This window comes from Corvus moneduloides, chromosome 1 (assembly GCF_009650955.1).
Source record: "Corvus moneduloides isolate bCorMon1 chromosome 1, bCorMon1.pri, whole genome shotgun sequence".
NCBI classification, from domain to species: Eukaryota; Metazoa; Chordata; class Aves; order Passeriformes; family Corvidae; genus Corvus; species Corvus moneduloides.
In genome coordinates, this window is record NC_045476.1 from 7379821 (window position 1) to 7407091 (window position 27271).

Sequence of the window (27271 nt, forward strand, 5' to 3'; positions counted from 1 at the left end):
CAATGTAAATGTAAGTACGATGTGGTCATGCCAGATTAATTATGTAATTAAATTAATTAAGGTTAAACTTAATTAAGGATAATCTATTAAATTAATTTTGCTGCTGTTCAGATTCAACATCTTTGGACAGTGCTGTTCATCTCTGAGATGTTTTGGGGCATGGTCTGTGAACTACCCTCACATCAGGCACAACTTATTAGATATGGAAATGTTGCCTTCAGTTTTACAGAAGCACAGATTTTCAAAGATGCACACTAAAGCCTAGATTCCTAAACCCATACCTGTGAGCTTCCACAAGTTGTCTTGAAGCAACTGTACTGCACAGATGAGATCACGGGTGCCACTTTCATCAAAATCCAAAAAGATTGCATCTACTGACTTCCCTTGATCAGCTAGGTAGGTTACCCTGCCATGATATGAAATCAGATTTGATAAGCAGGACTCTGCTGTCATGAAGCTGTGCTGGCTGTGACCAATGACTGAATTCTCTTTCAGGTGTTTTTCAATACTTCCCAGAATAAACTTCTCCATAACTTTACCAGACACTGAACTATCACTAGCAGGCCTCTAGTTTCCAGGGTCCTCCTTCTTCTCCATCTTGAAATACCCACATTCAGTTCTAAATAAAATTCACAAGTGTATTTTTTAATTTATATTTTATATGCACACACAAAGACATTCTCCCTTTGGGATGTGTGTGCATACACATAAAATACAGTTTTTAGTATGTACCCAGCAACACCTCCAGATAACACTGTTGAGAGGGTCTCCATGCTTAAAACTTAGGAATATGCAAAGTTATTTTCTTTCTGTGCTAAAATTTCCGTTCATATTTTTTGAGATTTCTAATTCCCTGATCTGCTGGTAAACTGGGCTTGGGTTGTTTTTTTCCCCTGTTGACATTTCAGAATTGTGTCCTACATGTACATACAAAAACTCTGAGCTCAGTACTGCTCCTGCTTTTATTGTGGATCCAGAGTGCTTCATGGTGAGACTATGGGGTAAATTAGAGAGCTTAGGTTGCTGCTGTGGCTTGGCAGCAGCTGAGTTCAGTCTTCTTCTAAGCCATTGGCCCTGGAACTTGTTACGAGGTTGGGCTATGACAGAAGGGAACAGGAGGCCCATTTCACGGGCATTTCCTGCCAGTCAGTGCTAAGTGAGACACTGAGCCTGGTTTGACAAATGAAAAATGTATAACATTGCTAATCCTGACTGGGATGTCCCGACAAGGACTGGGGAAGATGGAGGAGCCTTTCCAAAAGGAGAAGCAGAGTCTGCATTTCCCTGCCATAAAATAGTTCTCTGGAAGAAGAAATGTTTATCCTTTGGTAGCCAAGCAGAGAATTAAGTGATAGATAAGTGAACAAGAGGCAAGGAAGGGGCAGGAGCACAGTGAAGGAAGGAGGCGGAGCAGTTTTGTGGAGTTCACAGGGAGCTGCCAAGTAGGAGAGTGACATCGGCAATAAAACAAACAAAACAACCAAACAAAAACCCCTCTTCACTGCAAAAGCCTCCAAGAGGGGATATTCAAATGTTTTAATTCTTCCTTCCAATGGTAATGTTGGAGTCCAGCCTGATGCTGTCACACCAGCACAAACAACCTTTTTCATTTTACCTCTGAATCCCTTACTTGTTCCTGTCTATCTCAGTCCTCTTCCTGTCTGGGAAACTATTTTTCTCTCAGTATTTTGGTGTTGGATTGAAGGCCTGCTTTGCAGTGCAGTAGCAAGACCTGAGATGCAGAGATGTTTTAAACCCAGTGCTGAACATCATTCAGTGTCTGATTCCAGAGAGTAATTTTGGACAAAATGGGCTAGAGTGCTGCATATGGGCATGTAGTCCATGCTCAGACAAAGAAAAGTGGTTACCTGGACCCATAACTTGGACTAACACTGGGAAAACTTGGGTAATCTCCTGCAAAGTCAAGAATAACAGGTAAAGTGGGAAGTGGGGAAGATTTGCTTAGCAGGGCAGATAATGATTAAGGTATTTAATAATTGGGGGAAAAGGGGATTTGTATATCTCTTCCAGATTCTTTTTCAAATCAGCCCAAACCTTTAAAGGTTTTAACTCTGGATTCAGCTGCAGAGGGGCTGAAATTCCTACTGGTTTGGGTTTCTTAGGGGGAGGATACTCACCCTGCTCCAAGATTAGCTCATAAACTGGGAGCAGTGGATTTTGCATTCAGCAGACGCTGTAATTACAGTAGCAGTGCTCTATTGCTGGCTAATGCCTGTGTCTTCTTTTATAAAATCCTAAAACCATCTCAACATTTCTGTGATTTGTATAGATGTTCTTTGATGTTCTAGAACAACATTCTCAAAAGAAGCAGTAACTGGTGGAAGTTTACATTTAATTACACAACAGGACACCACACCCACACACCATTGCCTATGTTGAGCTTCTCCAATTTCATGTGTGTGTGAGGCCTGCCGATCCACCCACCTCTGACACCTTTGAAAAATGTGAAGCTGTTTATACAAATGATAACAGTGTTGGCCTGAACCTTTCCTTATTGGCAGCTCCTCACTTGTCACAGCATGTGGCACCTGTCTGGGTCCCATTCCATTGTTTGTGTATTTGTACAAAGACATGCAAAACTTTCTGGAAGTCTGCCCATGCACACACACACACAGAGCAAAGCTGAAAAGAGGACCCAGTCCTACAGAAATTGTGAGTACAATAAAACCTTCCCAAATTGCACTAGACATTTTGCTTAGGAAGAGGCTCTGCTTTCTCGTACATCCGTTCCTGATATTTAAAGCTTTCCGGAGATATACATCACATTTGCTCCTTTCAAATCTGACCTTTTAGCTGAAAAAAAGGAAAGTACACCCTAATACATATTAAAATTTTTGCAAAATCCATAAGAAACATTTCTCAGAAGCGGTACTGAGCTAGTCATTGCATAGCATTAATTCACAGCATGCTGTCTGACAGTCAAAGGTATTGCCTAGAAGCTTTGTAGCACTTGTGATACTCAGAAAGAACAAGGAACTGTCCTTTGAGCAGCTGTGCAGGAGAGCAGTTTGTTCACAATAGTTATGTATAAATGTGTATTTTACACCTCTAGGAAAAGGAGGGATATTACAGAAGGGAGAAAGGCTGCCTGTTTGCCTTGTCTGGCCACTGCCTTTTGGTGACAGAGAGGTCATCTGGGTGAAAAGAAGGGTCTGCCCAGAGATCCAGCAGGTATGCTGAGATGGGAAAGGAGCTCCTGGTGTTCTGGCCACAGAGAGATGGGCACACTGTCCCTCACATGCAGTGGACAACAGGCCAGTGTGTGAGGAGGGCATCTGACACCAGCATGTGGGCTGAGCACCAGGGATGATGGAAAGAAAGGTGGGCAGCCAAAGGTGGCTGTAGCCTTCTGACCTATCAAACAGCCTCTGAGCATGGCTGGAGTTGAGAAGAAGCTTGAAAGCGAGGAGGCAAAACAGGCAGTGAGGTCAGCTCCTTGCTCCTTTTTGTTTGAGTTTTCTGGATTTGTGGAGGATCTTTGTTCGTTTTGTGTTCTGGAGAGCCGGGTGTTGTCAGCTCAGCCCAGGTTTGTTTGGGACCACTGACTTCAAGGATGAAGAGCAGGCAGATGAACCCAAACACAGGGTTCCTGTCATGCCTCTAATATTGAATCAAAACCAATATGGGCATGGTTTCTACTCAGTTCTCTCAGCATGTAGCTGTGATGTTTGGATGCCGGGTTTGTGACTTGGCACTCAGATCTCAAACCCCTGTGCCACTTGCACTGCTGCCATGCTGCCATCTGGATCTGCTGGGCTGGGGAATATGAATGCAAAAAAAAAAGGTGGCACATGCTAAATCCTGTCCTTCCATAAGCCCAAAGAGGCCTTGCAGTCCCTGCAGTTGGGTGTGGACACAACCTGTCCCCCGACTGCTTTAGACACCCTGAGGCACACTTAGAGTCTGCTGCTCAGGACAGAGTGGGCTGCCTGAGATCCCACAATTGCATTTCTTTCTCCACAAATGTCTCCATTAGGGCCAGAGGAATGGAGCAAGTGTTCTTAATAAGCCCTCTGACCTACCTGTGTGTTAGAGGAGAGGTCAGGAAATCTGATTTTTTTCACTAAAATTCATTGATGGGTTTATTATTTAGTTACTTGTTTTCTCCCCAGCTTTGTGGCTGAGATAAATGTAGTCCATGATCTAGTAAAGAACCCCCTGCAGCTCTTACAGCCCAAAGCAGGGGACAGGAAGGGAAGCTCAGCTCTTTTCTTAGAGAGGCTCCTAAGTGTGCAAAGCCCAGATGCAGCCTCTCCCTCTTCCTGCTGCCCCTCACGAGGAGCTGGAGTGCTGTGGAGGAACAGAGATGGTGCAGCTCCCAGACTGCCTGTCCCCATCCTGCAAAAAAGGAGGAATAGGAGGGGCTTCCCACCCTGCTTCTCCCCAAATCTCAGGGGTTTGCTTGTGCCTGTCCTTACGGCCTCATGGGGGGAAGGGGGTGTCTGTGTTCCTCCAGAGGCCATTTGGGAAGCAGCTCCTGGAACAGGCAGAAGCCCAGGGCTGTGTGTGGGCTCTGAGCTCCTGCTCTGCCCCTCCTGACCTCCCTGGGTATCCAGTTCTGGGGACTTGCACCACGGTGGAAACTAATTGGAACAATTTCCTGGGTTCCTTGTCGCCTCTATTTTCCATTTTAATAAATAAAATTATGCGGAATAACTTGGCATAATGCTGTCACACAGAGGGATTTGGCTGAGGACTTGTATTGATGGCTTTTGGTATTTGGAAGCCACAGTGAACAGTGTGATTGAAGCCTCAGCCAGACTTGGGAAAAATATGAACATTGAAGAATATAATTTAATTTGGTAAAAATGAAAGTTTGTTCTGAAACACCTTTTAGTGGAACAAAACACTGTTCATAGGTGATTTTCTGTCATCTCAGGTAGCTTAGGGGCTTCAATTTAGTACAGCAAAGAAGACTTTTTTCCCACAAATAAATGCCTTCAGAGTCTGATTCTGCTTTTCTAATCATGAGTGTCCAGTGTAAGTTTAGCACTAAACAATATTAAAGATAGCTAAGGCTGCCAGTAAGCCTCAGGCATGAGGATACTGCCATGAGGAAAGATGCTGAAACACACATTCCTGCTGTGGAAATACTGAGAATGTGGCCTCCTCTTTTCTTTAAAGAGCAAATGTATTTAAAGCTGACTGAAAGGTTTCCATGAAAATATTATTTCAGCAAAAAATTGAATGTTGACAGCAAATTATTCATAGAGGGTGACTGCTTGTCATAACAAAAAAAAAATTACAGTTGATGGGAGAAAAGGAAAGCGGCAATGTATTAATCAAAATTGTTGGGTTTTCAAAGTTGTTAGTTTTCCTCTAAAATTTTCAGCTTTGATATTTCCATGTTTACAAATGACACTGTACATCCTTTCACTAAAAATTAAAATTAGTATGGGCCAGCTATGCAACACCTGAGGGTTTAGGGTTACATCTCATAGACTTTTCAAAAATATTTCTGCAACCTAGTGGCTGATTCCCACAGAAATTCTTTCGTGAATTTCTGAAGTAATCTGTATGAGCCCTTATAAGGTTAAACACCTTTCTAGCTATGGTTTTATGTGACATTTTTTAAGGAAATAAAAATATAAGCTGTAAAGAATTGGCCATTTTAAATACTTTTAAAAATGTAGCTCATGATTTCAGAAATGTTTTAGTGTTTATCTCTCAAATATGACACCTACAGGTGTGTTTGCATGACTTATGCTCTTTTTTGATCATGTTATGTTTGAAAATGTGTGTTTTGGACCATTTATTGGTCTTTTTGCAGTTGTTAAGACCAGGCATACAAAGCAAGGAGGGTTCTGTTAGTGAACCATTAGGTGGTCCTTTTATAATACCAACAGTGGGAAGGGATTTGTGTGTGTCAGAAAGCTTAATGTGGACTGTTTCCAAATGAAATACGACATGTCACTATCCACAGTTGCTGTACTTCCAGATACCTTTCAAAGCTGAATTAATGGTGGTTTATTTTTGAATGTTTTACAGTCGAAGATAACAGCTTGTCTCAGAAGAAGAAGATAACAGTGGAAGATCTCTTCAGTGATGATTTCAAGATTCATGACCCAGAGGCTAAATGGATAACTGGTGAGTTTTGAGCATTTTTTAGTATCTTTTCTTTGCTTCCTTGCTCTGTGGACATTGCTTTCTTTATGTCCTTCTTAATTCCTCCAGTTCTTTATGTTGCTCCTGAAATTACAGAATCAAGGAGTGGTTGGGGTTGGAAGGGACTTCTGGAGATCATCTTGTCCAACTCCCTCCTCCAGCTTCTAGAGCTGTTTGCCCAGAATCATGTTCTCAAATCCCTGTTTTCAACCTTCAAATTCCTATTCCAGTTTTCCTCCTGTTAAACATGCAAACACCACTGTTCTAACTTTTTATCTAGGGCTGCCCAGTGGGCTCATAGATAGGCACAGAAAAATACAGCCTTCTTCTCCAAGAGCATTCAGAACTTAGTAAGCGATGTAACACATGGTTGGAGGAAGTGGTTGGAGCACCAGCAGTGATTATTTTACCATTAACAAAACTGGAGGTTTATATTCCCTCATCAAATCCATTTTTTTCTGGCAGAGAGGTGAAGCAATGCTAAGCAACAGGCAAACAGAGGTCCAGCAGCAGCTGGGCTGGGGCTTGCACACAAGCCATGTGCTCTTTTTATCCTCTGCTGCCTTACATTTTCCAGTCAGAGGAAAACCAAATAATACTTGAATTAATGCATGTTGGATTTGCTGGAGTGGAACTACTTTGGGGGATGTAGATTCCAGCTCTCACTGGAAATTGCTCCAGTCAGAATGAGCTTTGGTGAGAATAAAATGATTCGTGGTGTGCTGTTCATGTGCATTCCAGTCCAACTCCTATTATCACGGAAGTTATTAGCTTTTCTTTTGAATTTAATGGGGAACTGGATTGAGTCCTTCCTTGTGTTTAGCTTTCCTTGTCTGCTGTGCCCATTGGGAACAATTTTAATACCTGTAATGAAAAAGAGAGTGTTAAAGGGTAGTGCCAAAATAACACATTCCCCAGCTGCAAGTTCTGCCACGCACTCAAGTAGAGGGGAAAGCTGTTGCAGGCAATAAACACCTCCACAAACACACCTGCAAAGTGCAGGAGCTCTTTTCCAGGCTGTGTTGTCTGTGGGAACGGTGCTCCCCACAGCCCCTTTCTGGGAATGATGATAATGGAAATGTTAGCTGCATTGCAGTTCAGGATTTTTTGTCTAGCATCCTTTTCCATTTAGCATGGATATCCCTGATGACCCTAACGAAAGGAAAGGTGTTTTATTGAGACCTTGACTGCTATTTTCTTTATTTGCTGGAGTATAGCAAATAGAGCATAATGGAGGCAAGGATAATGAATTAAGTAAACTTTTGCAGGAACAGAGAATGAAGTATTGCCATAGAGCTGGGTATAATATGCCCCCACTGATGGGTATCACTTTATGTGACATAAGGCTTGTTTTCCACAAAACTGCGGTCTGCTGTGAAAAAACCAGCATTTCCCTTGCTATGGTCAAATACTAAAGTCATATAAAATTTTATTAAGACTCCATTCTTGACTGTTTTAAAAACCATGTCTGTCCTCTCATGTACCCTTACTGACTTCAGTGCAGTCTTGCCAGATCTGAAATTACTAAAATACTGTTTCTGTAAGAGACAAAACACAAAGACGTATTGTGAAAATATACTCAGAAATTTTAGCATTACTTCCTCCATTGCTTTGATATGGACAAACACTGACACTGATTTTAATACATCTAAAGGAATTTTATGAAGCCAACAGATACCCTGAAGATTTGCCCAAGGGTGACTTTGCATTTAAGGGCAAGATGCTGATCTATAATGTCATTCATCCAAGGGCCCAAAGCCATTTTGCAACATTAATTGCTTTTCTGTATTATAGTTGGATTTTTTGCAGCTTTCTCTAGCTGGCTAAGTGGTGAAATTGTGATTAAGATGAAAGACTGGTAGCCAGATTCCTAAGCACATGTTGTTATTGGTCTCTTAGCTTTCAGTATGCAAATGAAAGACTCCAAAAATACCAAAGCCAAACTAATTAACTTAGTATAACAAGATTGCTGGAATGCCTTAGCAAAAAAAAATTGCTTATTTTAAAATACCTAATTTAAATTTGGATGTCAGCTCCCAAACCTAGCTGATGCTTTGCAGGGATCCACACAGGTGTTAAAATACAAGTAGCTGTTCTGTGTCCTTCTTCCCCTTCCTCCCCTGTTAATCATACAGCAAAATATCACAGTCATTCAGAGCTCTGCACACTTCAGTCCTCTTGGCTCATCAAGGCTCTATTTCCTTCCTTTCCCTCTACATTATTGGAGAAGAGGGGAGCTTGGTGGCCAAAGATGAAGCATGCTGCATGTTTTAGGAGTATTTGAATCATCTGAGGGATCTACTCCCAAAATAATTCAGTCAGTAAAATATGTGTCCTTCCCAATAAGCAAGGGGCTGATTCAAACACTCTGAATGAGGAAAGTCTTTCCTTTATCTTGAGTGAATCTTAGAGAAAGTGTTTCAATAAATAAAATATTTATATTCAGGGTGACACTTAAACATATGCTGAAAGCTCCTCGAAATTTATAGGATGAGCTCGTGTTTTATTAGTATTTTCTTGATTCTCAACGGGCATGTGGAGAAATAACGTATTTCTAATCAACAGCTTTGTGTCATTCTATTGATTTTAAAGGAGGAAAGAAAAAAGAAAAGAACCAGTCTCAAAGCTGACATAACTACACTTTCAGTGTAAAGATTACAGGCTTTGGCTCATTTGTGGATATGTTTGCATTTTTTTAAATTGGAATTGCAATTAAATTTACTTGCACAAAGTTAGAGATGTGGCAAAGTTGTAAATTTGAACGTTAGAAATTTTGTGGTGCCACTGTAATTTCAAATTCCAGTTTGCATTTTTATCTAATGGTTTAAGAAGAGGAAAGAATAATTTGTTTAATTAGCGTGTGTCTTCTACTGCTCTGAGCACTGTTGTCTTCGGCTCCGTTAAGAGCGATCCAGAGAGGAGCGAGGCATTCATGGAGTGAAAGAACAAGGGGGAATGGCTTCAAACTGGCTGAGAGTAGGTTTAGATTGGATATTAGGAATAAATTCTTTACTGTGAGGGTGGTGAGACCCTGGCACAGGTTGCCCAGAGAAGCTGTGGATGTGTTCCCTGGAAGTGTTCAAGGTCAGGTTGGATGGGGCTCTGGTCTAGTGGAAGGTGTCCCTGCCCATGGCAGGGGGTTGGAACTGTATGATCTCCAAGGTCCCTTCCAACCCAGGCCGTTCTGTGATTCTATGATTCTGTGACTAGAATGGACTGCTCCAGAGTTTATTTCCAGTTTCACTTCCAGGGACTGCTATAGGTTAGGTTTTCCCTGTAGTGTGAGTAAATGCTGACTTCATTGTGCAGGTTTCGTTATTCAGGACAGCACAGCATATATGTTATACTACAGTAGGTGTAAAGCAGTGAAATACAGGAAGTTTTGGGTTCTGCTGGTGGTTTATTGGCACCCCCTTGCCTGGCAGTCCAAGTGCAAATAATCTGAGCTGTGTCTCTGTTCCAGCCCCATTCATCCCACGCCTTCTCCTGTGCTCCTCTCCTCATCTCTCCATGCCTCTCGCTCTGCTGAACTTCCCTTTCCTGCACAACTTAACAAGCATATGAGCTCCAATCAGTAGCTCTTTTCATACTTTGTATCATAAACATAGTATTTGAATGATTCCTTGTTTCATATCCCACTCCATAGCCCATCCGGAGTGTCTTGTGCTGGCCTTTTCAGCCATCTCCCAGCTGACAGGTGGCCTACTCGTTAGTCTAGTCTCTAATTGTTTAGCAGTTCTGCTCATGAGCACCACATTACCTTGTAATTAAGCTCCACAATTACTGGGCTTTTCCTGTAATTTCTCTCACACAGCATTTTAGGTCAGGTTTCTGAAAAGCTCTATGGGATGCTGTAACGATCCTGTAATGTTTGACAAAAAACAGGACAAAGAAATTTGTTGTCATTTTGTGCTGAAGAGCAGCTTGGTCCTCTGATTTCTCCTACATACAATAATTCATAGTCATTATTTAGACCTGACCTGAGAAGCCAGTTGAGTTACGCATTCAGGTTTTGTGGCCCTTTAGAGCTGCAGTGCTTCTTGCCAGCTGTGAATCTGACCCCCAGCATCCTGGGAGCACTCCTGCCTGATGGGGAGGGAGCATAACGTAAAAGAAAACAGTGGAGACTGAACTGCATATGCCACTTGTGGAGACTTATGCTAATCTTCTGTCTTTTTACTTAATGGCAAATGTATTTTGCCCACATTGTAAGTACTTGGCTGCTGGTTTAGTTAGAAAAAAACATCAGAGCAGCCTCTAATATCCTGACAGAGGTTATTGTGATGGATTGGGTGCAACGTGTCATTCCTTACTTCTTAGAGGTTGTTTTTCCAGCCTTGCTGTTGGCATCTTGCAAGACAGTGCATTTTGCACTGGCTCTTGTCAGGATTTTGGGCTGGTGATTAAATAGGTGACTGGAGGTTTTAATTTTCCTTACACTAGGCACTGGCCAGAAATGGGGAGACAATCCTTGCAGAGGAGTTGTAGCCAAATGGGAAGAATAAAGGTTGAAGTGAAGAGCACAATATATTCAAGCAGGGAGGAGCACTGCAGTGAGGTGTAGGACACCAAAGGACCCATTTAGGGCCACAGGAACTTGAAAAAATGTGAAAATCAAGCCCTTCACTCTATGGTCCCTGCCCTCTCACTTCACCTGCAATATTGGAAAAATAATATTTATTCTTATGTGAAGATGAATAATGAGTAAATTAGCAAGAGGCTCCAAATGACATTTTCAGAAATGTCTCAGTTATTTGGAAGCCTGCCACTCAATGAGAGCCAGGACCATGGTGGGCCCAGCTCGCCTCTGAGAATGGCAGCTGGGCTTTTACCTCAAAAGTCCCTTTGAAAAACACACTAATAACTAATATCTAAATATAAAGGAGTAATTCTTTTATCTTTAATACTGAAGCACATATGTTCTGTTGCGTGTTTTGCTAATAACATCATAGAGTTTCTGGGCTCTTTTAAATTCTAATATTGAATTTAATGACCTAGAACTAATAAGTTTTATTTACCATGCTGAAAAAAGCATCGTGTAGTAACTGAGGTAATTATTTTGGTTTACCTTTAGTAATAATGCTCAGATCAACAATACTTAGATAGCCCAAATGCCCTCAAACCTCTTCTCTGCAGTGTAAATCCATTGCACTGTATTGATAAAAGCACTGATGCATTTCAAATTATGCAGATGTGTATGGAGTAAATGAATTATTTATAGGTTGCTTTGCATAGATATTAAGAACTTTGTAAGTGCTAATATTTTTCATTATGAGAAAGATTTGTGCTAAGGTGCTGCTTTGATAGCTCTTAAGACAAAATTGCCCTCCTAGAAGCTACAGCATGGTTGACTGGCGTGCAGGCATCTCTGGGCTGCTTCTCCACGGGCCAAAAGATTCATAGGATCATTAAGGTTGAAAAAGACCTCTGAGATCATCCAGACGAACCATTAACTCAGCACTGCCTCGTCCACCACTAAATTATGTCCCTTAGCTCCACATTGACATGGTTCTTGAACACTTCCAAGGGTGGTGATTCCACCGCTTCCCTGAGCAGCCAGTTCCAGTGCTTGACCAGGGAAGAAATTCTCCTAATGTGCAATCTAAATCTGGCACGACTCAAAGTCATTTCTTCTTGTCCTATCACTCAGGAGAGGAGGCCAGCTCCCACCTCACTAGAGCCTCTTTTCAGGTAATTGCAGAGAGCTATTGACAGCTTGCAAGTGACCACCCAAGATGTAAGGCAGAAGGAGCCTTTCCCTTGGCAAGGTTGGGCCGTCAGATGAAAGGAAAACTCATCTTTCTCTGTCGTCTGAGGGGCAAAGTTGTCTTCCTTGGGCACTGCAGGTTGCACTCTTGTGCACGTTTGGGATCTGTATTAGGAAGGAGCTGCTTCCCCCTGCAGGCACCCTTGAGCCCCAATGCCACCCCAGTGCTTGTGTTATGTTAGAAGAATGTAAGGTAGAAGATGCTCACAGGTGGTTTTGTTAGTGTAAATCTGGTGAAGGCATAAAGAAAACTGGGTTACTCTATCAGAATATTTGCCCACCTTGCTAAGTAGAAATATTAGTTCATTAATTTCAATGTGTTTTAAATATGTGTTTAAATGACTTAAATGAATGGGTTTACTGGTCTTAATGGTTCAAAGACAACTTTCTCCACTCCCAATTCTGGTCTGTCAAACTTCATATCCAAGCTCTTGGCAGCTTGTTCTGAAGTATTTTTTATGAGTGTTTTGGTTTTTAAAATGTTTTTGAAATATTTTCTGAGACACACAGCAAGGTACCTGGGGTATTGCACGTTGGTTTGTGGTGCCAGAGGTTTCAGTGAACTTCCAGTCCCTGTTCCAAAGAGCCCCACGGCCTGTAAGGATGACCTTATGCTGAGGTAAAGACACCCTAACTAAAGGAAAATGCTGTGTGGGCCAGAAGAAAATACAGAGGAAGGACTAAGAAGGCTCTTCTGGTCTAGCACATCATGGGGATGGCCTTCAGAAACCTTCTGTTATGATTCATGAAGATATGGATGATTGTTAAGTGAGTTTTTAGGTAGTGTTGGTGCCAGTGGAAGTGTCCATGTACTTTAGATCTGGTCGATTACTATTCTTAATCTAAATGCCTTCATGAAGTGACATCCTGTGTTGCCAAAGCAGAGTGGGTAAGGCAGTGGTTGCTCCATCACGACTGCCACATGGAGGAAGAAGTGAGGAATATGTTAAACCATTTGAACCATAGTTTTGATTTTAGATCCCATCCTGGATCATCTTCTTCAGGGATTTCTGTGGATCTGTGATCTGAGAGCACGGAAGAGAATTTGTCCTACTCCTGCCTTTCAGCTGCTGGGCAACTGCCCGAGTTCAGCAGTGACAGTAACCCATTCACTAAAGACAGGAAACATAGGAATTAATGGCTTTTTAAGATACTATAATAGGCCGTGGAGGAGAGCATCCCTGCCATGTAGCTGTTTTGTTCATTACTGCTAGAGAGAATGAAATGAGAAATCAATTTGGCTCTTTCAAAAATTAATACAGTCTGCAGGAGCAAGCTGGGGAGGAGTGTGGTGCCAAGGCTTTGGCAGTGCCTCAGTGCCCTCTCCTCTGCAGTGCTGGAGTGCTGGTGGGACACGTGCCCCTCTTGGACTGAGATGATAATTCTTTGGTGTTTACAGCAACTTCTGAATTTAGAAGGAGAAATGTGCTGGATAAAGTCCTGTTTGGGAAAAATATCGCACCCTGGAAAAGCAGAAATAACACTGTAATGGTCAAATAGCGGTTTCGTGTGTGGTGTTTTTGAGTAGTTTGATGTCTTGAGGGCTCAAGATTTCCATAAGAGCCTAACCCTGTGTTTGGAAGCCTCCACAGGTAATCTAATTTCTCCAAAGCCTGCTGAACTCTGATCATTCCCCTGCCTGTCATGACTGCTGTTGAGCCTCTGAGTCAAATGTCCTCCTGAGGTATCAACGTATGGCTTTAGTTAGAGAACACCTAAAAACCTACATGCATTAAAAAGTGGCCTCAGGCATTCAGTGTCATAGCTTTCTATTTGTTATGTCTCTGCATCTTGCCAGGATGAGTGAAGAGTCTGGCCCAGGGACAGGGCTGGTGGCATGAAGGTCACCTGGGAGAGCTGAGATGCAAGGAATGAGTGATGAGGAGAACATGGGCAATGTGACGCTGCACAGTCACTCAGGGGAGAAGCCCAGGCAAGCAGGGAGGATCTTGGGGGTGTTCCAGGTGGAGCAGGAGCTGGAGTTTTGAAAAGAATGAAAATGAGTCTGGAAGTCAGTACTGCTGAGAAGTGGCTTAATGGCCTATGATGAAGAGCTGGAAAATACATCCAGTTGCTGTGGCGGTATCAAAGAGAACACTTAGTGAATCAAAGATGGCTGGAAGAGGCAGGAAAATTTCTTGGACTTAATTTCTTCTTGACTAGGTTCTGCTAACACCTCCTGCCCATAACTGCCTGATTCTGTTCGCACCGATTTTTTTTTAAAACAAAGGAGGAAAAATAGACTTCCCCCCAACAGGCAACTTCCCACTCTCACATGCTGGACCAGCAGGCTGCTTTCCTAGACTTTTTATAGCCATTAACAGAAACAGATTCCCTATTTCCATTTCAAGCCCTACTCCACTAAAATTAGTGCTTTTCCCTCAAAGCAGCTCAGAAGCGAGGCAGTCCCCCCTGGTGTGACTGTGTCTGGCAGCGAGAAGCAGCTTCAGGGAATAATTTGAAGTCGTAAAAGGTGTGTGAAAACTAGAACAATTTGGGCTCCTTTGTGTGTTCAATTTGTTTGTAGATTTGAGGTAGAAATCCCTGAGACTTATGTAGAAGCTGTCCCCTTTGCTCCTCCCCATCAGCTGTGTGTTGCTCTAAGGTGCACTGCAGCATTCCTTGGCTCAGTGGTCCTGATGGTGAATGCAAACCTGATAAATTCAGTGCTGGTCCTTTTACCTGCCAGCAGGCAGACATGCAGCAATGACACTGGATTCACAGTGGAGAGCCTTTTGATTAAAAAGTAAATAAATAAATGAAGGAGAACAGCAGGGATGGAAGTGAGAAGGAAACGCTGCCACGGGGAGCAGCAGCATCTGTGAGGGACTTTGAAGAATGTGGCTCACAGCAGAGGTGTTTCTGAACCACAGACACACAACCACATGCACAGTCCTGCCTGTGTGCTGAACAGTTTAAATCCTGTCAGGAAAAGGATCAGGTTTTTTTTGTCCGGTTCAAAGTGGTTTGAAATCAAAACCCCACTGCTTTCAGCGCCAGAGGAAAGGCACTGGTTTTTCAAGAGTTTAACTGGGAGAGGGATTAGGTGTTCCCTCAGTGGGTGTTAGTTAAAAATCCATGTGAATAGCTACAGGTAGAGTGTGACACCAAGAGATGCTCTTCCCCAGCTGACACCTGTGTACCAGGTAAGGGTGAGCTCCCAGCTGTCCCCAGCCCTTGGGGAAGAGGGAACTGCTGTAAAAAAAATTGCCTGTGATAAGCCTTAAAAAGGATGGCCGTAATTGCAGCCCTGCTGGTTGAATTTGTACTAAAGTAAAGTTGCTGGGTTTTTCTCCTTTGCTTCTTCAGAGGAATGTAACACAGGCAAGAGGAGGGAGAGAAACAGGAGCCATGCTCTACTCCTGAGTGATGGAGCAAGCTGGACACAGCAGAGGGTGATGGTCTCCCTTCCCAGGAGCTTGGCAATGTTTCACCATGAGGAGGGTTACTTTTGGATGAGAGTAAGAGATTTTATTTTGCTTGGATCCAGCACTGCTTAGAAAATGTGGGTAGATAGGAAGGAGACTCAGTTTTGAACTGTAGGTAAAGAAGCTCAAGAGAGAGGGTTTGCATGAACTTGATGAAGGTTTTCGTAACAGGCTGATTTAAGGATAGAAACATTTTAGGAAAGCGACACTTAAGAGTTAAGCACCCAGGAAAGCACAGATGGAAGAAATGAGGTGCATAATTGCAGGCTACACTGAGCAAAAAGCACGTTCAGGGGAGGACTGTAAAGGGATGATGGAGAAAGGAGAACTCTTCAGGGTGTTTTCAGGCCTCTTGTTAATCCATTGATCCTAATTACTACACACTGCTGATACCTGCAGTAGTGATTTCCAGAAATGTTTTTCTTCTAACACAGTCCACCTTTAGGAACCCTCCATTCTCTAGGATGCAATTTGCTTACTTTATTTATTTATTTATTAATTTTTAATATTTTAATCAAGGTAATTTTCTGTTTTTCTCACTGCCCTGCCCAACTTTGATTCCTTCTTGGAGATTTTTACTTGGTGCAAAGCACATTTTCCTGACTCACTAGCTTTCCCTGAGCTTGCTCCACTGCTGTTGGACACTTGTTGAACATGGAATGCTTACCAAGGATTAATTAGAGCAGTATGTATTCTACTTGTTCCTTTTAACTGATATTAAATAAATACATGCTGAGATACCATAATTAAATAATTTGAAGACAGGAAATACTGTATTTCTGGTGATTAAACTTTATATCATGTCTTTGTAACTGAAAATTTAGCAGGCAAAGATTTACTTATCTAAGAAAAAAGTCCCCGGTGAGCTTGGACCTCCTGACTGGATTAAGCTGTTGAATGTATGACAAGCACTTCTTTTTTCTTTTTTTTTTTTTTCTACAAGAAATAGCACCAGACTTATATAACTCATTAAAAGAAATTTAGAACAAGATAATTATCATTGATCAAGGGAATGTAATTATACTTTAAAATCTCACATCAGTGGAAATTCAGTTAAGAACACAGGAGACCAAAGGTTTGCCCAGCCTCAAGTCCTGTTTCCATGAGAGGCGAGGTGTGTGTGCACAGGGATGAGCAGGAGGGCAGTGAACCTCATGCACTTTTTAGCTCAGAGAATTCTCAGATCCTCTTGTATATTTTCTGTTCAGTTGCCCAAAATAGCTTTCTCTTCTAAGACAGTTTCCAAGCGTCCTCCAGAGCCTCTTGCATCCACCATTTCTTTCATCAATGAATTTCACTGACCTAAGACCTCTTGCATGGGGAAGGGTTCTTGGGAGCTTATTTCTATTTGCTTTGCTTGGTCAGCCTTAGATCAGAACCTTGGACGAATGTTTTCCATTTCTAATACATAATTTTAGAGGTTGGGATGGGAACTACACAACTTCTCAAAAATTCTCAAAAATGTTCAAATTATTTGAGTTTCATGACTTTGAAGACAAGTGTATGCATGCAGTATAATTTGTTTGACCCTAAAGAAAAGCCAGATGATTTTGCTGTGTATTAGAGGTAAAATCTGTAGGTCCCTATACCAAATCATGCCACACAAAATAATCATGATGTTATAAAATCATGTGATTCAGGTCCCCAGCAGGGCTTCATAGCTTCATGTGAAATCAGCTCTGGGTCTGCTGGGTATGATGCCAAGATTTCATTTTGCTACTTGACTTAAAGTCCCAGCCTCTGGGGACAGGTAGCACACAAAAATACTCTGTTTCAAAAAAGCAGTGTAATAAATAAACACGTTTTTAGTCCTCAAAGATATTATAATTGTTTCTAAATGGTCCTTCAAATGCTAAAATTATTTGGAAGGTAAATGGAGACAATCCAATGTTTAAATTCATTAGAAAAGATGTTTTAAAAATATCAGGTTCTTTTGAAGGCTTGTACCTGATTTCCAATGCTTAAGTTCCATAATAATTCACAAAATCTGGGTAATCCTCTTCAAAGCATTTTAATTTTTCAGGGAAGGCAGAATGGCGGGGGTGGAAAAAAAGTGTAAACAAAGTCTAGTAAGAAGGCAGTGGGACATGTCGATGTTCAAGCCAAGAAAAGTTTAAAAAGTCTCAGCTCAGAAGTATTTCCCCCATAAGGGACAAAAGTTTGGATCTGTTGGATAAATGAGGATTATTTTCGCATGCACTTGACTCTATAAAAATTGACTCCACAATGAATGGTGGTGAATCCAGCAGCTCAGAGAGACTTTGGTCTTATTGCAGTTCCATGTGGTCATTTATGCAGACTAAGCCATTCCAGGGTCTGGGTGCAAGTGTTGGCTTTGCCATGCATTCACTGTAGGAATATCTGAGTACCATGGTATCTTCAGGCAGGCTGAGAAGAACCACCAAGACGTGGACAAACATCTAAAATCCACCAATTCTGCCCAGACGGTGTCCAGAAATTTTTCCAATACTCTAATTTGTTACCACCCTAATAAACACTTATTCTCTGCTTAGCAGTCAACTTTCCTATTTCCTGGGGGACAGGAGCCCATCCCCAGGCCTGCTCCTGCAGCTGGCTCTGGATGCTCACCCGCTGGCAGCAGCGTTGGGGAGCGGAGCCAGCGGGGTCGGGCTGGCCCATCGCCCCACAGAGGGGTTAATGCACATATGCTGGGCCATGTGCAGCAGCTTCCACTGTCTGCTACTGCTTCAGCTGATGGACTGACTCATTTTACAAGACAAATTGCTTGGAATACTCATGCATAAGCCAAGATGCTCATTAATAATTTGGAGGTATTTTTTCCTTCCTTATTCTCCTTGGCAGGGGGAGCAGGCTGTGAACTGTGACATATAAAATGCCTTAAAACATTTATTTAAAACCAAAGAGTATATACGTACATACGTATATATGCTGGTTTGGCCAAATTTAGAAATATATCCTCTGAGAGAAGGCAGATCACCACCCCTCCCCCACCAGGTTCGGGAAAAATAAATTTTCCTCCAAGGAAAGTGAAGAAGATAAAAACTATTTATTTAACAAACACATGGGAAAAGGAAAATAATGCTAAATAATAAAATCTTTCACTGTGGAGGAAAAACCTGGGAAAGTGTTAGAGTCCTCCCTAGAGTCCTCCCCCTCTCCTCAGAGCTGGGGCTTGGCCCAGGGCCAGGCCCTCTGTGCCTGGTGGAAAGTCCTCCTGATGTGCTCTGATATTGAAGCAGTCCAGTGGAAAAGGGAGAAAATCCGGAATTCCGGGGAAGGAAAAAAAAGTTCAGCTCTCAGTCTCTCTCCGGAGAAAAAGAAGCTGAACCACTGGCCAAAAGCTGACTGGAAAGCAGCGAGCCGGGAGCTTCCTCGCTCCCTTGCTGCAGCTGGGAAAAAAAAAAGTCACTATCTCTGTGTGACCTTGAACAAGCTGCAAACTGCTTTGAGAAAGTTTTGCTCAGTTTTTCCTTCCCCCTCTCAGGCTCAGTTTAGAGGCATAGAAAGGCACAAGAATTAATTTCTGGGCATAGGGCAGCGATACAGGATACACATCATAAGGTCACCCCAAGACAGTATATTTATTCCATGCGTTTCATATTTTATTTCTTCCAGGTGTCAATTTCAGGAGCAGCATTTGTGAGAGTTTGCCATTACCTTTTGCCTTGAAGCCGATACTGGCATAAGATATGGCCTTAAACCAAATTAACCTTTAACATAAAAGCATGTTCTTTATTATTATTTTCTAATTTTAATGCCTCACAAAAGAAGATATTTTTAAAAATATATACCAATAATTACAATATTCTTGATTTCTTTTCCCAAGGGGCACAGAATGGCTAATATAGCTAAACTATCAAGCCAGAAGACTGAATAAGAAAACATGAGAGGGATTATTAGAATTCCATAATTTATATTTGCTTTCCTTCTTCTAGGGCAGGAAACTGCGAGTGTAATCAATTTTCTGTTGCAATCAACTTTTTTTAGGAGAAACAATATTGAACTATACTCAGGAGAGAGCAATACTGAAAACAGCGTGTTTTTATCCAGTTTGAGGGACATTATCACCTTGATCACTGCAGTGAGCTTGGGTTGCTCCATCCAAAAAAGATAGATTGTAATGGGAATAGAAATGGTCCAGAGAAAGATTAAGACCATGACAGAAGCATGGAAATGCGTGATAAAAAGAATTTCCCTGAGTTATAAAGAAATTATGTAAGGATAGAAAAGAAAAAAAAATATGAAGAAGTCAAGCTCTTTCCATTGAATAAGGTCATTCTTTGGATTTAATCTCATCTGCTGAAAGTTGTTAACCCATTGAGAAGGTGTTATTGGACAGAATATTGATGAGAATTGAAGGAAGGAGCAGTCATTCTTTTGGTGTAACTATTTTTCATCCATTGCACTTAAACCAGGTGTTCATATCAGCCCTTTTGCCTCTGCACCAGCATCAGCACAATTGTCTTCTTAGCAACAAACCACTGCTGCTTCAAGACCAGCAGAAAAAAGGCAGTAACAGATGGATGATGTTGGTTCCATGGGAGAGAGAGGAATAGGAACAAGAAGAAGTGAAATGAGGAGTTCAGGAATCTTTTCTGGGCTTTGGTACAGGACTCTGTGTAGGAGCTGACCTAGTCACTGCAGGCACACCAAACCAGTGTGTGATGCTAAGGAAAAGCTCCTCACTCATCATGGAATCATAGAATGGTTTGGCATGGAGGGGAATTGAAACATCATCCAGTTCCAACCCCCCTGCCACAGGCAGGGACATATTCACTAAACCGAGTTCCTCAGAGCTCCATCTAACCTGGCTTTGAACACTTCCAGGAATGGGGCATCTACAGCTTCTCTGGGAAGCCTGTTCTATTGCCTCACCATCCTGCTTAGCTGGCACTAATTTTTTCATTCCCTCATCAGTTGGTTTAAAAACAATGGGATTTTATGTATAATTGCAAAGTGTTTTGTAGAGGGATTCCTTGTGGAACAGGGGCATATGATACCCCTGGAAAAATTGGACAACCCAGAGTTGCTGAGGAAAAACCCCTGAACTGGCCCCTGGCTGCAGGCAGGCCTGGAAAGCACCTGGCTGCAGGCAGCCTTGAAAGTCCTTGGCAAAGTTATACACTGGTCATCTCCCCTGCAGATTAGAGGCTGTCTAGAGGGACTGGGCGTGCATCTTTGCAAAAGTAGATATAAGCTTGTGTAGGTAAACAATAAAGCGGAGAACGATGCTCAAATCGTATCGGTGCATGGGTCGTTTCTCTGGCCAGCTCTGCAGCACTCAGTCCATAAAGTGTTTCTCCAGTAGTCGCTCCCTTGCAGTTGAGTGCAGGAAGACTGTTCTCACTCAGGTGCCATTTACCTCACTCAGTGCCATCTCACTCAGGACACCAGTCCTCTGCCCAGCATCAGATCTAATTATTTATTAATGGTTCTTTGCAAGTGTTGAAAGTGTTTCCATTGGCTCTGTAACGGGGTGCCCTCTTGTGACCACTCCAAAGCGAGTAATCATACACTGGTTACCAAGATGTGTCTTGGGGTCTTGGATTTCATCTCTTGTCTGTCTTGATTTTCAAAACCCTGAGGTCAGGGTGATGGCCATGTGATCACAGACTCCTCATACAGTTAGACTTCAGCACAATCATGCCTTGCCAGGCACATCTGAAATTACAGGGTGACATCAGAGGGATTGGGAAATATTGCACACAAAGATAATTAAAACTTTACCGGGAACTGCACACACAGCATAGCTGCTTGTTAATATACAACTGTCTCCTTCAATCTGCACTGAAATTTAAGTAATCTGCCTGCAATAGTAATAATGGAAACCAAGAAAAAACACTTTATATGTTCTTTCTGTCCATCGTGGCCACTAACAAGTGCAATTTGGTTAGGGGCAAAGAGAAGGAGCCACGGGAATGCACAGAGAAATTGAGTGAGTGAGCTGTGGGGTCACATTTTAATGAAAATTTATTCATGGATTCCTTTTCTTAGTGTCAAATGGATTATTACATTTAGGTGTAACACTTTGGATTATGCACTCCCCTGTGTGGAGCCAAACTAAATGAGGCAGGTAAGACCCAGTTCATTTGGCAGAGAAGAGGGAGGTCACTGACTGCACTGGACTGGGAGTGCTTGGAGCAAGTGTCCCTTCATGGAACAGGCAAGGTGGATGCAAACAAGGAGGAGTGGTATCTTGGGCTCTCATCTGAGCTAGCAACTACAGTGGAAAAAGCCCTGGAGGTTTCGTATTCCCAGTAAAATCTGTGTCATTGTGTGTTTGGGGCTGTGCGCCCACCCCAGTCACTTTATGGAGCTGGGATAAGCTGATTCCTGCTACCTGTTGGCTGCACTTTTTTTTTTCTCTTCAATTGCATGATGAGACTGAAAAATATGTAGGGTGTGGATAAAAGCATCAAGGACCCTTTTCTGGGAAAATAGTTGTCTGGGGTTAAATTGCTTTTGGCCTGTGTTGAATGTGAGATGTTTCCAGCAGGGGATCAAAGGGATGAGTGTAATCTGCTGTCTCCAGCTGTCCGGTAACCCAGGGGTCATCTGCACTTTTCCTTCTATAACATCTAGGATTTGAAAAGCACATGGCATGAGCACAGCTGAACAGGAGAATAAGATGGCAGAGAATTTTTGGGGGAGATTTCTTGGCTCTGGAATACACCAAAGTCAACTCAGTGTGGTGCACTCCCCTCCTCCCCTCAGTCATCAGAAAAATTGAGGGCAGCAAGCAACAAGGTGTGAAGTTTCACCGCTGTTGCTATGGTTTTGCAGCAGTTTTGTAATCAAGATGTTTTGCCCTGGATGGATTTAGAGCCGAGAATTTCTCATTCATTTTTTGCCTAATTGTAGTGTCTCTCTTTTCCCCCACTCCATGTTATAAAAGCAGATAGAAGTAGGGAAGGGAGTTACGTGAAGTTGAAACAAGTTCTCGGTTTCTCACATGCATTTCAGCTTTTCATGCCTGTGCCACTGAGTTGTGATCTGAGACCACAAAGTTGCCAGATTTGGGCTCTTTGAGGATGAGTTCAGCCTCACAAATGAGGCAGCAGCAGAATTTTACCTGGTTTCAAACTGGGGACCAAAATTTCAAAGGTGTGCTCTGTCTGGATTTCAGGCTTGGTGCTGAAATTTCTTTTGCTGTTGTTGTTTTTGGTTGGTTTTTTGTTTTGTTTGAATCTTGAAAGATTTGGGATTAAATAAAAAAGAGAAACAGACTGGTATTGCTGATTTTTATAGTTTTAAGTTTTCCCAAGACTCAGTCCTCTTCAAGCTTTTGACAAGTTAATTTACAAGCCTGCTAGAGGTGCATGATGATGTGGGAATTTTACTGAGCTATAACTGTGATTTTTTTTACTGGTACTACTCTAAAAGCACTATATTGGTGCACCAAGTGCAACTGCATCGAGATGATGAGCAATTAAAACCCCTTCTTGCATAATAAAGCACACTCTATCATGTTGCACTTACTTAACATACCAATGCAATGTGTTATACAGCATTTAGCTAAATTACAGTAAATCACCTATTTAAAGAAGTTTTTCTTTCAGCCTTGCGTGTGGGGAAAAAGTGCTGGGAACAGTAAAAGGATAATGACCTATAATGGCAGAAAGCTAAAAATGGGATTCCAGTTGTCTCCTGGAATTAAAGGCTGTAGCAATGTTGTTAAAGGCAAGCTGTTCTCTGTCCCCTGTTGCTCCTTGTATCAGCATCACAAAGTCTAAGAAATTCTTACTTATTTCTACCAGGAAAAGTAGCAAGGCAGAAGAAAAAGGAGTTACTGGTGGGGGCAGGCAGATTGAAACAAGAGACAGGGTGGTGGCAGGGGCTCTGAAAATGTACAAATGCCAAAGTCTACAGGGACCATCCCTAAGGACCAGCTCACTGAGGGCATGATGAAGCTGTGGGTATGGAAATGGGATTTTGGTGCTATTCCCTATTCATGATCCTTGCCTCCCACTTTCTCTTACCCCAGCCTGCTGTAGGCACCAGGGGACAGGAAATGGGAAACTTTCCCTGCATTTTCTCTCTGGGAAGCAGCTCAGTATCAAAACAATCTTTGCTTCTGCCTTGGGGAGGGAACTTCAGAATCAGTTGTTTGTTGGGTACATGCTGTAAATATCAAATAGATGAACTGCAGCATGTCTGAAAGAACAACAGATCACAGTATTAAATGCATCATCACAACAGCTTTATTTCCACCTGAGTTTGTCATTGCATCCCTCTGGACACCTGAATAGGCTTCCACTGGGGACTGATTGTGCTTTTATTTTGCATTATGATCTAAGTGGTGAAGTTTTGCAGCAGTTATTGAGCATGCACAGTCCCAGCATTTGTTCAACATATGTTCTCAGTGTTTCTCTGAGGAGTAAATTCCACCTGCCCCAAGGAGTGTAGGTCTTGGGGGGCCACTCTCCTACCTGACTCCAGTTAGGCAGATACTGTTCTAAGTGAGTCAATAATCCTACAGGCCTAGTAAACAAGATGCAATTTCCCCTTGCCTGAAAGCAAAGTAAAATAAATATTTCCACAAACCTGCCTGTGTTCATCCTTCTCCTAGCTTATACTGTGCTGCACCTTACTCCTCGTTTGGTGCTTCTTCATGTTTGCTGGTTTGGGGTATTTTTTTTCTGACAGTTTCTGTTTCCTCTGTGAATTTGCCCTTTCTGTTGTTTTCTTCTCTGCTTCCGTTATGTCCAAAAACCTCAGGCTCCCTCTCTCTCAAAACCAGTCCCTGAAGATAATAGGCTGTGTCTGAAGATAGATGCTTCTGCTGCATCTGGCAGGATTAAGGGGTTTTAGCGTCTTGGCCCCTCACACAGCAACCTGTTAACCACAGCTTGTGCTATTCCCTCACCTGTGACACTCAACACATTTTTTACAGGAAATTCAGAACCCCCCCAGTTTACTTTCCCTGTGAGTTGCTCACCTGAGCTGTGGAGATGGCCGTACTGAGCATCCATGCCTGGTGCTTCATGTGCTGCTGATGGGCTGCTCTCTCCCCTCAGGCACTGCTGTGTGGCTGGTTGTGGGTGTGAATGTCGATAGTCACAGCTGAGCCACAGCCTGCCTGTGTACCCAGCTCAGTCAGGATGCTCTTCCCACAGACACTGTATTGCAGTGGGAGCTGCCAGCCTCCCCCAGTCCTGAAAGCGTGGGCAATCACCACAAGCCAGTAGGTTTTTCCTGTGTGCTGCAGGTCATCTATGGATGGTCTGGGTTTGCTTTCTCCAGCTTGACCCTTCTCTTTGGCCCTGGTGTGTGTGTGCTGGGATGAGAGCTGTGACATGCTCAAGTCATTGGGCACAGCCTCTTCTTTCCCCACTCTGGTCTCCATCCACTGTTCTGGGGCTCACCTGGCCCTTCAGAAGGGTTGCTGGGATGCTAGACAAGCAGAAATCTTTTTTTCAGTTTTAACTCCACTGCCTGATCCTCATGTATCTTTCCAAAGAAATACAACTGTACTACATAATGTTGAAAGTACGAATTCTGTCTGGAGAAACATCTGCCCTACTATTGCAATCTTCCTGCCTGTTATCTTGTTAGATGGTGAGTGCTATCCAGGTGTTTCTGATCAGTACCTGCCTGGGAGGACTCCAAGAAACCCTTGGCTGGTTCAGGCGTAGCTGTCACCTCAGTGAAACCTGTGCTGTGCCTGTGCAGAGCTCCATCCCGGCAGCCCTGCACGTGGCTGGGTGCAAAGTGCCCTCTGTCCCCAGGGAGGGATGAGGGCTCATCCCACACGACCTGCTGCTGTCTGCTCTCTCGACACAGCATAATATGTTTGCCAATCCTGCTAGTATCTGGAGGCTCATTTATCTGAAATGGCTTAAAACAACTTCAGGACTTAAATTTCCTTTATTCACCAATCTTCCTTAATCTTAGGGATTGAGAACAATAATTCCCTAGATGCTGGCTTTCATCAGACTGAGACTCATTCAATTATCTTTCATATCTGTTGATCAGGACTCAAGAAGTTGCCTTTTCCAATAAATCTGTGGCTTTAAAAGACTGGAGTGGCCTTAATGGTCCCGACTCTACCTTCTCTCTTTCACTATCTGTCTCTGCTGACTTGCTGCATATGAATTTCATAACCTCTTTTTGTCTACTTGTCATTCATCCATTATTAAACTGATAGAAAACTACAATTTCATTAAAATACTTTTTAGAGCTGGATTTAAATGCTTTTTTTTTCCTCATATTTTATCACTCAGTTTTGCCTTCTGTTTTCCATAATCTCTGATGAACAATCAAAGTTCCCCTCACAAGCACGCAGGTCCTGCTAGTATCTTATAAACCAGTCTCCCCTCTCTGGTAGTGTGGACTTCAGAGAAGCTGTACTGCACTAAATTTTTGGGCACTGAGCTATGTTCCTGTTGATGGATGTAATTCCTTCAAATTCTTTGCACTGCCAGCACTCAAACTTGCTCCTTCTAGAAGTAAAGTTGTCCCAAACCTTCTTGTCTACGGTGGTGAGCTATTTTGTCTGGTGTCCCATCTGACTGTCTGTGCTGTTCCTGGCCAGGGCTCAGTGGCTTCAAGGGACACGAGCTCCCTCTCACTGGGCCTGTTTTCTCTGCCCATGTATTTTCTGACTGAATTCAAGACAGAGAAGCAGATGGGGTTTCTGATTTCACCCGTTCTGCTCAGCAGGTTTTTAAAAGTTTCTCCCCGGGCCTCTCCATTCCTCGGCACTGACTCTGTACAGCCCCAGGGCTGCTCCATTATTTCTGGTAATCGTTGTTTTTTGCAATCAGTCACCTTTTTTTTAAGTGTGACTACATATCTGTGTCTACACTCACAGACTGAAAATACATTTTACCACCCAGACAATTTCCTGGAAGTTGCAAGAGGGGTGAGGAGTTGGTGAAGTAAACTTTGCTATTGAATCATAGAATTATAGACAGGTTTGGGTTGGAAGGAACCTTAAAGACCACCCCCTTCCAACCCCTCTGGACACCTTTCACTAGACCAGATTGTTCAGAGCTCCAACCATCCTGGCCTTGAACACCTCCAGGGATCGGGCACCCACAACTTCTTTGGTGAAGAAGTGATGGAAGAAATCCAAGAAAGATTGAAGAAATGCAATAAATGGCTGTAAGCCTGAAAATTATAATTTTTGGCATCATTTATAATGAACACCAGCCCCAAAGAAAGGCAGATATAAAAAATGAGATGCAGTGATGACCTTTATCAGATGTGGTGACAACTATAAATCAGGCTGCAAATTCTCATCAGCTTGCTGGACAGAATTCATTACAGACAGAGGCTGCTGCATTGCTTTCTGGCTTTGATTGAGGTATGTCCCATTTAAATAAATGCTCTTGCACTGGAACAAATCACACATTTCAAAACAGAAGTCCAGGAATATTATTCATCTTTTGAGGACTAAGACCAGCTAAACCTCACAGTGTTTTGTTTGGAATATAATGCAGATCAATTTGTTCTTCTCTTAAGCAGACCAATTTTCTGTTCATTAATTCAGACAGTGTGTTGATGGCTGGTAGTGAATATAATGGTGAGATTTACAGCCCTAACAAATCAGCACTGCTTCATTTATGGTTTTTTTAATGCATTCCAGAAGTACATGCAGCAGATTAACACCTGATTTTAAACTTGTTATGGTTTAACAAATAATGGGAAAGTGTGTCATCTCTTACATCCAAGCATGGAGCAACCATGGAGTAATCTTCCTGAAGTTTCATAGTTTATTAAAATGTTATGGGGTTTTTTGGAGCATAAGGAGCAATAAAATTTGGTAGCAATGTCATTATGGGCAGTAATGTAGCTTCCATCAGTTCCTGCAACGTTCAAGAAACAGCTTCACAGACTCATTAGATTAATAAGATACTTTACCTGTGTACTGAACTTTGAGCTGAGTTTCATTGCTATATTTTTCACTAATTAGGAAATAGCCTGAGAGCCTTACAATTATCTAAATGTTTTGCTGGCCATATTT

At 42.5% G+C, this 27271-nt stretch overlaps 1 protein-coding gene across 5 annotated transcripts in view; it reads left to right on the forward strand.

The window, feature by feature from the left end:
- Window positions 1-27271, forward strand: part of DPP6 (dipeptidyl peptidase like 6) — a 540763-nt gene that overhangs the window by 373576 nt on the left and 139916 nt on the right. For all 5 annotated transcript variants that reach the window (XM_032098969.1, XM_032098980.1, XM_032098952.1 and 2 more), the window contains exon 3: window positions 6010-6108. In XM_032098969.1, coding sequence (XP_031954860.1) covers window positions 6010-6108 — 99 coding nt within the window. The remainder of the gene's footprint in view (window positions 1-6009; window positions 6109-27271) is intronic.